Source organism: Mandrillus leucophaeus, unplaced genomic scaffold, assembly GCF_000951045.1.
Source record: "Mandrillus leucophaeus isolate KB7577 unplaced genomic scaffold, Mleu.le_1.0 Scaffold114, whole genome shotgun sequence".
Lineage (NCBI taxonomy): Eukaryota > Metazoa > Chordata > Mammalia > Primates > Cercopithecidae > Mandrillus > Mandrillus leucophaeus.
This window is the reverse complement of record NW_012099654.1, coordinates 5,714,475-5,726,764: the sequence shown is the minus strand read 5'-3', so window position 1 is coordinate 5,726,764 and position 12,290 is coordinate 5,714,475. Positions and strand designations below refer to the sequence as shown.

The 12,290-nt window shown below is 40.2% G+C and overlaps 1 protein-coding gene and 1 pseudogene across 2 annotated transcripts in view; one reads left to right on the top strand and one right to left on the bottom strand.

Moving 5' to 3' along the window:
* FCHO2 (FCH domain only 2) overlaps positions 1 to 12,290 on the top strand; it is a 135,682-nt gene that overhangs the window by 41,552 nt on the left and 81,840 nt on the right. The window contains exons 6-7 of one of the 2 annotated variants that reach the window (XM_011996863.1): positions 1,568 to 1,666; positions 3,040 to 3,136. In XM_011996863.1, coding sequence (XP_011852253.1) covers positions 1,568 to 1,666; positions 3,040 to 3,136 — 196 coding nt within the window. The remainder of the gene's footprint in view (positions 1 to 1,567; positions 1,667 to 3,039; positions 3,137 to 12,290) is intronic. The other variant, XM_011996871.1, reaches the window with a different exon arrangement.
* LOC105551563 lies at positions 6,537 to 7,123 on the bottom strand (annotated as a pseudogene).

Here is a 12,290-nt window from a genome sequence, read left to right as displayed (position 1 = left end):
TATCAAGGCAAGGCAAGGTAAGCAGCGGTTTTCTCTCTGGGGATATCAGAGTAACTTGGAAATGTTTTCCAAACAACATTCTCACCTCTTTCAGCCCCCATTCCCCAGGCAGTACTGGAGGATCTATTTGTTTTGAAGTTTGAAAACATTCTCCAGGTGATCTAACTCATCCTCACCTTCGATTGAGAACTGCTGAAATAAAGTATATAGGCTTTCCCAGTTTTCTTTGATCACAGTCATCTCTTTTGGGGATTGTATATTATTATTTCTTTTTTTTTTTTTTTGAGATGGAGTCTCACTCTGTTGCCCAGACTGGAGTGCAATGGCACGATCTTGGCTCACTGCAACCTCCGCCTCTCGGGTTCAAGTGATTCTCCTGCCTCAGCCTCCCAAGTAGCTGGGATTGCAAGTGCATGCCACCACGCCTGGCTAATTTTTTGTATTTTCAGTAGAGATGGGGATTCACCATGTTGGTCAGGCTGGTCTCAAACTCCTGACCTTGTGATCTGCCTGCCTTGGCCTCCCAAAGTGCTGGGATTATAGGTGTGAGCCACTGTGCCGGGTGTATATTATTATTTCAAGGATTAGAAAGACATTTTGAAAATCTATGGGCTAGATTATAAAGTCTTTGAAAGTAAACTGTAGTTTTTGCTTTGCCAACTAATTGTTTCTCAGTTTTTAAAACTTTTTTTTTTTTTTTTAACACTATTCTCTTCTGGGTCTCCTAATATTCTGATCACAATTATAGATTTTAATGTGTGATAGCTCCAAATTCGGCTGTGCGTGGTGGCTCACGCCTGTAATCCCAGCACGTTGGGAGGCCGAGGCAGGTGGATCACGAGGTCAGGAGATCGAGACTATCCTGGCTAACACAGTGAAACCCCGTCTCTACTAAAAATACATAAAATTAGCCAGGTATGGTGGCGGGCACCTGTAGTCCCAGGTATTCGGGAGGCTGAGGCAGGAGAATGGTGTGAACCCAGGAGGCGGAGCTTGCAGTGAGCCGAGATGGTGCCACTGCACTCCAGTCTGGGCAACAGCGAGATTCTGTCTTAAAAAAAAAAAAAAAACTAGAAAAGTTTGTATTTACCTAAAACATGACATAACAAAAAGTTAACTTTTTGCAGTGCCATATTTCAGTTTACCTGCTAGACCTGTTTGTCTTGAGGCTTTGTTAAACATTGTGTAACAATGGTAACTTGGAAAATTTGATTATATTGAGATGATTTCCTTTTTTTGGAGACGGAGTCTTGCTCTGTCATCCAGGCTCCAGTGCAGTGGCATGATCTTGGCTCACTGGAACCTCTGCCTCTCAGGTTCAAACGATTCTCCTGCCTCAGCCTCCCAAATTGCTGGGATTACAGGTGCTAATTTTTGCATTTTTAGTAGAGACAGGGTTTCACCATATTGGCCAGGCTGGTCTCCAACTCCTGACCTCAAGTGATCCACCTGCCTCAGCTTCCCAAAGTGCTGGGAGAGATGATTTCTAAAAGCTCTTTTGATTCCAGAATACATATGTATGTACCTGTATATGTTATAAATCTATAACTTTGTATATGTTACCCAGAAATTTCAAGATATTGAAGAAACTCATCTCATTCACATAAAGGAAATTATAGGATCCTTGTCAAATGCTATAAAGGAAATTCATTTGCAGATAGGCCAGGTAAGTTTTTTTACTTTATGTTGAACTATTCATGAAAAATTTGTTTATTTATAGCTCTTTAAAAATATTTTCTCACTCTGTTCAAAGTTCATAAGTATGTTACCGAATTTTTCCAGATAAAGAATATGTAAAGATAATATATTTACATGTGTTAAATATAAAATAAACCGGATATTTTATCATTTGGCCACCAAGGATGATAATTCAAATTAATTTTTTAAATTAACTACTTTCAGTTTTCTTTATATTGAATTTCTAAAGCTATCAACTTTTGAATTTTCTTTTTTCAAGCTTTACTATTTTTAAATTTAAAGCAGCAACTTTATATTAAACTATAGAACTTTTACTTAGAAGTGTTCCACAAATATAAAAGGTTTAATGATGACAATTTGGGGTACATTGAAATATAGTAGAGAAAGATGAAGTCTGTTATTCTTCAAACTAGCTAGGCATGGTGGCTCACACCAGTAATCTCAGCAGTTTGGGAGGACGAGGCAGGAAGATCACTTGAGCCCAGAAATTCAAGACCAGCCTGGGCAACATAGCGAGACCTCATCTCTACAAAAAATTTAAAAAATACTTAAAAATTTTTAAATGTTAAAAAAGTTTTGTGTGTGATAGTGCGTGCCTATAGTCCCAGCTACTTGGGAGGCTGAGGTGGGAGGATCACTTGAGCCCAGGAGTTTGAGGCGGCCTTGAGCCATGACACTCAGCCATCTGGGTGACAGAGTCGGACTGTGTATGTGTGTTTTTTTAATCCAAAAGTATTTTTATTGTCTATATAAGTCTTATAAGAATGATGTCGGCTGGGCGCGGTGGCTCAAGCCTGTAATCCCAGCACTTGGGAGGCTGAGACGGGCGGATCACGAGGTCAGGAGATCGAGACCATCCTGGCTAACGTGGTGAAACCCCGTCTCTACTAAAAAATACAAAAAAACTAGCTGGGCGAGGTGGCAGGCGCCTGTAGTCCCAACTACTCGGGAGGCTGAGGCAGGAGAATGGCATAAACCCGGGAAGCGGAGCTTGTAGTGAGCTGAGACCCGGCCACTGCACTCCAGCCTGGGCGACAGAGCGAGACTCCGTCTCCAAAAAAAAAAAAAAAAAGAATGATATTTAGAAAGCTCAAAGATGGGAACAGAAAGCTGCTTTGACTTCTAGGGGCATGAGGCTATGTGTTAAGGGGTTAATGTAAGTGATGGCTGGTCCCCACAGATCTAGTAACGCTGGAATATAGGTAAATTAAGGTTCTCAAGGGCCTTGGGTCAAAAATACATATTTTGATGTAATTAATTTTAATTGTCTTGTGTAAGTTTTATCTGAAATACGTTAAGAATGTGGAAAAAGAAAAAGTTATCTTTATTTCATTTTAATAGGTCCATGAAGAATTTATAAATAACATGGCTAATACTACAGTTGAAAGTTTGATACAAAAATTTGCTGAGTCAAAAGGCACTGGGAAGGAAAGACCTGGTAAGATGATAAACTCTGCAAGTACACATTTTAAAATTTCCCATATAGTAACTAACATATTTGCCTTGAAATTCATGTGGGTAAGGGGTAATTTTAACTTTATATCACATGTCTGAAGTTAAAAATATTTCCAAACTGTGAAATGGAGCCAACCCAAAAAATGGAGCATACCTAAAAATCTGTATAAAATCTCAGATATTATTATTTTTATGTCTGACGATGCATTAAGATTTTTGTTTTGGCTTTTAGTGGTTAATACAGTGATTTAGTATTACTTAAAGTGGTCATAACATTTTTCTAAATCTGTCACAGTTTTAGATTTTTCAAAATAGAGTGACCTACAGAAGGCTATTTTAATAAAAGAAAGTTTGGGCAAGAATATTGAATGCTCAGAACATTGAGACCAACGTAGAACCTTTCTTAAAATTTAGTAACTTCTTTCTTTTCTCATTTATATATGCATTTAACAAATAGATTTATTGATTTCTAACAATATACCAGACCCCATTCTAGAAATTTAGGGATATACCAGTGAACAAATGGATATAGGAATCCTGGCTCCTATTTTAATGAAAAAATGATTACAGAAGTTCAAATTCTACTTTTAATTGGTATGTTATGATGTATCAGATGTAATAAGTAGCGCATTCTCTTCCCTGCTCAGCATACTTACAGTCTTCCAGATTTGTTGAATCTATTTATTAGTTACTATATCATGTTCTTGCAGGATACATGTTTCACTCGATAGGTAAAAATAATTCAGTGCATTAAAGAAGTTAAAATATGATATGGCATTCTGGAAAATGGGTAAGTGATCTGTGAAGTTTGGGAGCCATATTTCCTCAGTACAGTTCATAGACCTAAGGCTTGAAACCTAAATCATCTTTCATTTCTTCTTCACAAATTTCATTAAATTTTAAATCTTACTGATTCGGTTGTATTAGTATTTTTCCCTTCAGACTTTCTTTTCATGTTTTTTCTAGCTGCCTGATTAATTTGCAGATTTCATACTGATACAGCAGACGTTTCTTCTCCAATCTATTTTACATGTTATAGCACACTCATCTTTTGCCTATACAGTTATGAACTTATAATTGTACCACTTACAAATCTTTAAATTTTCACTATTGACAGAATGAAAGTGGGATTCTGGACTTGGTTTCAGATCCTTTAAGGATCTCGAGCTGACCAGACTTTAGTTTTAACTCTTTCTTTTTTTTTTTTTGTTTCAACCACAAGTATTTGTTGATAATCTTTTAATGGAACAATAAGGCACAATTGTGGATTAAAACAGTTTGCTATACAGACAAAAGAGGGGAAAAGCTATAACCTTAGGAACTTTAAATACGCAAGTCAAGGAGCCTCTGAAGTACCTAATAGATCAGTATCAGACATTCTTCCATTTTCACTTGATCACAAAGTCTGACTGATACTTCATGAAGAATTTCTCATTCATTTATATTTGAGCCATCCAACCCAGCTACTTCCCTGTTCTCCACCCTTTTCCATCACTTTGCAGTCGTATTTTTTAGCAGTCCCCTTCCTAAAGAATTATGTACACATCTTCAATAGTTTTCCAAAGCAAGGAAACAAGCAAGCAAGCAAGCAAGCAAGCAAGCAATGAATCAGAGAAAGTCAGCCAAGGGCAGATATTTGGATAAACAGGCTCATAGAGACATGCATTAGGATGGCAATAGCTTGATTCACTGAAGTCTAAACTAAGCTAACTTAGAAAATTTGCTGTGGCTTGCTCAAAGACCTGTAATGCCACCTTAGGTTGTGCTACTTGTGCCAGACCTCATTTTTAAGGGATTAGCAGTGGTCTATACAAGGAGCTAGGAAGCTAATGTAACCAGGCAGCTAATGATACAATAGTCAATGCTTTGGACATGTATTAGGAACTGACTATGGCTTCCGTCATTAACATTTGCCAAGTGTATAATTCATAAAGAATTTTGTGGCTGAGCATGGTGGCTTATGCCTGTAATCCCAGCGCTTTGGTACGCTGAGGCAGGAGGATCACCTGACGTCAGGATTTCAAGACAAACCTCACCAACATGGTGAAACCCCCTCTCTACTAAAAATAAAAAATTAGCCAGGTGTGGTGGTGCACGTCTGTAATCCCAGCTACTTGGGAAGCTGAGGCGGGAGAATTGCTTGAACCAGGAGGCGGAGGTTGCAGTGAGCCAAGATTGCGCCACTGCACTCCAGCCTGGGTGACAGAGTGAGACTCCGTCTCAAAAAAAAAAAAAAAAAAGAATTTTGTGCAAAACTTCAAGACACTGAGGAAACAATCTTTAAATATTTTGGACTGGGATAAATTCACACTAATCTTTCTACTTGGAAATGTGAAGTGAAAAACATTCCAGTGCACGTAACACTAAGGCATAAACCATGCTGTAAAGGTGTGAATGCGTGAGGCTTTATAGGGTGCCCAGCCTCCTTGATAAAAAGCCATGGAAAAGTCCCCAGGCATATTGTCAGAGCAGCCATTCTGGTAACAGTGTTCCCCAACTAAGCAAACCTGTAGGCATATTGCTATTTTTTGAACAGTCAACACTGCCCTAACAAGAGGAGCCATGTAGGTACAAAGTTGAGAATCAGAGGCCAGAGGTAGAGTGATGTGGACAAGCAACCTAGAAAACTTGACTCCACACCTCTCACCAAGGCCACCTTTCAAGATGGGTTTCTCCACCCAGCAGCCCTTTGATGACAGAGTAGGATGCAGAGGATGGTCTCATACTTCTCAGAGAAGTGTTGGTTACCAAAAAGCTCCTGGAGAGGCAACATCCCAGAGGCCCATTTAATAATGAAGGTAAATAAAAACTGCCAGACCCCTGAACTATCCTGCCAAATCAGAAATACATAGGGCATAGCTGTGCCAAGTAGAACAGAGGAGATTTTGGTGCTTAATGAAAAGCAGAAAGACTGCCAGACTAAGCGAACAGTATGTTGCATGACACAGAAGTACGAAGCAAAGGACATATGAAAAGGATGAAGAAGCATGGTGGCAGACTTGCTGGAGGGAAGACAGTAGGGCTACAGTCTACATCTGGTGAAAGAGCTTTGCTGGCTTGTTCTTGGCATGATTCCCTCTCTCACTTTCTCAGACTGTATGGATATGTGGCATTCAGCAACAGAATGGGGAAGAAGATACTTATAAATGAAGAACTAGTGAATGCATACTGAACAGAAATAGACTGGGTGTACCATTCTGTAATGCCCTGTTTATGCACCAAAGGCAGGTTTGTGTTGTCAGAACATATTTGGGGTTGTCATGCAACAGCAGTAGTACTTTGGGAGAAGGGGAATGATAGGGTGGAGGTGGGGTTGGTGGAAGGACTTTTCAGGTTCCAGTTCTTAAATACCAGACCGCAAGGAACAGTTTGGTCTCCGTCCTTTAGTGAAGAAATCAGATGCTCATTTTCTGTTCTACATCCACCTTCTCCAAAACCTTAACAAATTCTGTGAAAGATATGGTACTGTCCCCATCCTGATCAGCCTCCTGAATGGTCCTGTCTGCGATGCTGCCCAGCTGCTCATCTGAGATATTTACTCCAGCCATCAAGCATAGCACCTGTATCAGCTCATCACGAGAGAGCTTATCATCTTTATCGAACTCATATAGTCAAAAAGCAAAGTGCAGTTTGTTGCTTCGGCTGTTGAGTGATTCGGGTCCATTCACATCTTTGCTCTTTTCGTTATCCTCAATGAGGCGGAGATGAGCCAAAGTTTGCGTGAATCCACGGAAGTTTACCTGGTCCTCTCCCTCTGGAAAGAAGGCGTTGATGATTTGGTCCCCCAGTGGGTCGATGACAAGTTCTGGAATCCTCAGGAAATCTTCCTGGCTGAGAGTGCCAGTCTCTTCTTTGTCCAGGCTGGTGAACCGGCTATAGAGCAAGTGATTTGACTGTGGGAAAAGCTGATCTCCTTCTTGATCTCCTTGAGCTCTTTGTCCCACAGTAACATGGAGGGCTGAGAACCCATCACCGTTGGGGAGCTCCTACGGGTACAGCGGTGCTGGAAGTGATGGTGACAGGAAGGAAGGAGGGAGGGGGACAAAGGATAGGGGTCAAGAAGGGAGAGGGCAGTCTTAACTTTCTTTTACTCCTATTCAAGTATCTTCACTGAGGCCAACCTGAACTACTTGCTGTTTCCCGTACGTGCCTCCTTTTTTCCTTTAGTACTTTAGTTGTCCTTGATCCTTACTCTAGAAAATGCTGTATTCCACTACTTTCCTACACCACATCTTTACATTTATGTGTTGAATGAATGAACTCTTTAAAGAGCCCGGTTATTATCTTTCACTTTTCCATCAAAAGTGCCAGAGAACGTATATATTTATTTCTTGCCTTGTTGCTGTCTACCATTAAATCTTAATAGTTTGTACTTGTGAAAAAGTTCTGTATTTGATTCATCTATTTTCTCTATTTGTAAGTGGTATATTTTTGTTAAATGAATGAACAAATGGGCATTTAATTAGGGTGTTAAGAAGGTTGGAATGGAGTGGCTATTAGAAAATTTTTTAAATGAATGTTAAATAATAATGGTTAATGTTTAGTGAGCTCTTACTCTGTGCCATGTACCATGCCAACCACTTTGTAGGCACACTTTGATTTTCAGCAACTTTTTGAAGTATGTACTATTATTTTCATTTTACAGACGAAGGAAATATTCAGAGGTAATGTTGAGAGATTTGCCTAAGCTAGTACATGGCAGAACTGGGATTCACTTCTGGGATTTTTGATCCTGAATCAAAAATCAAGTCCCATGCTTTGGAAAAATTAGAACTAAGTGTAGATATGTTGACATAAATTTTAATTTGGAGAACACCTTGAAACCAGGGGGACTTGACCTTAAATGTGAACCTAAACTGATGAACAATAACCTTTTTTCCCGGAGTCACAAATGATCCAGAGTATATTTAAGCATAAAGAAAGAATACAGAGAATGAGCTTGAAGTGGATCTGTGTTTTTCTTAAAGTATTACACTAGAGAATAATTGGAACATTAAAATGTGTTCTGAATCAAGCTAATTTTTATTTTGATTGGCCATTTTTTGTGTGACTGTTTTTCTCTTCCCTCATGCAACTTTTCCCACTCTGCTTTGGCTTCCTGGTCTCTTTTTACTGCTTTTTGCTTTTATATGCCAGTGTCATTTCCTAAGACACTGCTCAGCCAAGGGCTGAGAAGTATGTGGTATGTGCTGCCTTATTCATGGCAGATACCATTACTAGATCGTTGCATTCTTCCCCGAAGGAGACCTTAGTCTCATCTCCGTGTTGTAGGCAGTCACTGCCAATATTGAGTGTTAGTACTCATGTTGAAATCTGTCATCTCCAGCTTAGTTCAGTAGAGACTTTTTGTTTGCGAATGTCGGAAAGCCATATAAACAAGCTTAAGCAAAAATTCCGTGCATTGGCTATCTTAACCTGGAAGGCTGGAATAAATTCAAGGTGCAAATAGATTTCCTCTGGACTTTGGTTCACTCTTTTCTCTCATTTTTGCTTGTCTTTACTTGACTTCAGTTTATTAAGTTCCTACTGTAGACTTTTTCCTCACAGCTGGCAAGGAAGGCATCAGCAGTCCAAGCCTGTATCCATTCAGTTTAGAACCCTAGTAGAACTTTTTTTTGTAGTGTCGGCATATTAATTTCAGGGAAGGTTCTGCTTTTGTCACATGCTTATCTTTGAATAAATCTGTGTGTTTAGGATAGTAGGATATTATAATTGGTCAGCATAGGTCACATGCCCAGATCATGGAGAAGCAGGATTTGTATTCTGAAAGGGATAATGGAAATGTCTTTTGAACAGGCAAAAATTACTACTGTAGTACATTGTAGAATCACAGTACAAAGATACCAACCCCAAAATATAGCGCTTTAGAACTACAGTAGATTGTACATGTGTCTCAGGTGTAGGATTTAATCTTGTTATTAATGTTTAAATAATTAGAAATAACAGTATAAGAGGCAGGAATTTACTTTATCATTAGATGAAACTAGAAGATAAAAGTTATATAATTCGGTTTGTCTAATAATCATGGAGTTTTATTGCATAAAGGGACCTTAAAAGTAAAGTAGTCCAAGACTGGGTGTAGTGGCTCATGCCTGTAATCCCAGCACTTTGGGAAGCTGAGGCAGGTGTATCACCTGAGGTCAGGAGTTCGAGACCAGCCTGACCAACATAGTGAAACTCCATTTCTACTAAATGCAAAAATTAGCTGGGAGTGGTGGTGTGTACCTATAATCCTATTTACTTGGGAGGCTGAGGCAGGAGAATTGCTTGAACCCAGGAGGCAGAGGTTGCAGTGAGCTGAGACTGCCTCATTGCACTCCAGCCTGGGCAACAAGAGCGAAACTCCATCTTTAAAAAAAAAAAAGTAACATAGTCCAAACACATTTATTTAACACACATAAATATGTTGGAACTTATCAAATGTATGCCACTAATTTCCTTTAATATAGACTTGCAGGTGAATTAAAGTTTTGTCAGTTCTTAGAAATTTTGCTAACTCAACATATGGGGATTAGTGAACCCTTTTCATCATAATGTCCTACTTTTCAACCTACTCATTCATTCTCTATGAAGAACTCAACAAGTACACAGTTACTGTACATTCCTTTCTGTTGGTTAGGTGATAACTGTATATTGGGAATTACCTTTAAGCTCACTGCTTGATTCCTTTTGAATCTGGATATTTAGATCATGTTTCTTTTTTCTTTTTCTTTCTTTCTTTTTTTTTTTTTTTGAGACATGGTCTTGCTCTATCACCTAGGCTAGAATGCAGTGATGCAGTCATAGCTCACTGTAACTTCAACCTCCCAGGCTCGAGCGATCCTCCCACCTCAGCTTCCCGAGTAGCTGGGACCACAGGCATATGCCAGTACACCCCGCTAATTTTTAAAAATTTTTAGTGGAGACAGGATCTCACTATGTTGCTCAGGCTGGTCTTGAACTCCTGAACTGAAGCAATCCTTCTGTCTCAACCTCCTGAAGTGCTGGGATTACAGGTGTGAGCCACTGTGCCTGGCTCATGTTTATTTTCTTGTTTGTGGTATAGTGCAGTGGTTTGTGACCTGCTCTTTGCTAGCAGTGAGACTTTTTTTTTTTTTTTTTTTTTTTAATTTTTTTTGGAGATGGAGTCTCGCTCCGTTGCCCAGCCTGGAGTGCAGTGGCACGATCTCAGCTCACTGCAACCTCCGCCTCCTGGATTCAAGCTATTCTCCTGCCTCAGCTTCCTGAGTAGCTCGGACTATAGGCGCCCACCACCACGCCTGGCTAATTTTTATATTTGTGGTAGAGACGGGGTTTCATCATATTGGCCAGGCTGGTCTCGAAATCCTGACTTCATTATCTGCCTGCCTTGGCCTCCCAAAGTGCTGGGATTACAGGTGTGAGCCACCACGCGCAGCCTAGCAGTGAGACTTTTAAACCTCAGTGCCCTCATCTGTAAAGTGGGGATAATAATAGTAACTGCCTCATGGGGCTGTTGTGAGATTTACATGAGATAATCTAACATTTATTAGTAAATACTGTTTTCAAAAATGATAACATTTCTCATGAATAAGTAGCCACTAATGTAGTTTCATTATAAATTTAATTTTACTGGCCTTAAGATACTGAAGTCATGTAGAAAATACATATAGCTAGATGGTAGGAGGTAATGGGGAAGCCAAGAACAGTGAAGACATGGGCTTTCCTAGAGTCACTATGCTCTAGGCGGCTGTTTCAGGACCCCAGAAGAGTCATAGAACTAGGACTTTTAAACAGTCCTAGAACAAACTAACTGGTGGGGGGGTGGAGTGGAAGGGATAAATATTATTTCCCTGGTTGAGTTGCTATGGGTGACTAACTGCAGCTCTTTCATATGTTTTGTTGTTTGTTTGTTTTTTCTTTTTTGAGACGGAGTTTCACACTTGTTGCTGGAGTGCAATGGTGCAATCTCGGCTCACTGCAGTCTCTGCCTCCCGGGTTCAAGCGATTCTCCTGCCTCAGCCTCTGGAGTAGTAGCTGGGATTGCAGGGGCCCACCACCACACCCAGCTATTTTTTTTTTTTTTTTTTTGTAAGACAGAGTTTCACTCTTGTTACCCAGGCTGGAGTGCAGTGGCGTGATCTTGGCTCACTGCAACCTCTGCCTCCCGGGTTCAAACGATTCTCCTGCCTCATCCTCCCTAATAGCTGGGATTACAGGCACCTACCACCACGCCTGGCTAATTTTTGTATTTTTAGTAGAGACGGGATTTCACCATGTTGGCCAGGCTAATCTCAAACTCCTGACCTCAGGTAATCTGCCCACCTTGGCCTCCCAGAGTGCTGTGATTATTGGCGTAAGCCACTGTGCCTGACTTCTTTCATATGTTTTTGATCAGTTTATGGGCACCTGAACAAATGAGTCTAGGGACTCACTGCAATAACAAAAATTGTGCTTACTAGAAAAATAACATACACAAAATTTTTCATGTGATTGTATGGAATTTATGGACTTAAAGGATTTTGTTTTGTAAAGTATATTCTAACCTTCAATCGTTTTATACTGTTGATTTCTGTTAACATTTTATTTCTCCTCTTTTGTAAGGACCCCCTCTGGTGGATGAGTTCCACCCTCAACTAGCTTTAGTTCTGTGGGATAGAGATTTTTAAAAGAAAACAAAATATCCAGTTCTTTTTAAAATTTGTATCCATAGCTGGACGCGGTGGCTCACGCCTGTAATCCCAGCACTTTTGGAGGCCCAGGTGGCTAAACTCTAACTACTCTATTGAGAACACCTGCAGAAAAAGGCAAGGCTCGAGGTAGAGAGACCACTGCATGACTGTTGCAATAATCCAGGGTAATTTAAGAAGAAAAGAGGCTGAGTGCAGTGGCTCGCACCTGTAATCCCAGGACTTTGGGAGGCCAAGGTTGGTGGATCACTTGAGGTCAGGAGTTTGAGACCAGCCTGGCCAATGTGGTGAAATCCTGTCTCTACTAAAAATACAAAAATTAGCTGGGTGTGATGGTGGGTGCCTATAATCCCAGCTACTCGAAAGGCTGAGGCAGGAGAATTGATTGTACCTGGGAGGCAGAGGTTGCAGTGAGCTGAGATTGCATCATTGCACTCCAGCCTGGACGACAAGAGTGAGATTCTGTCTCAAAAAAAAAAAAAAAAAAAA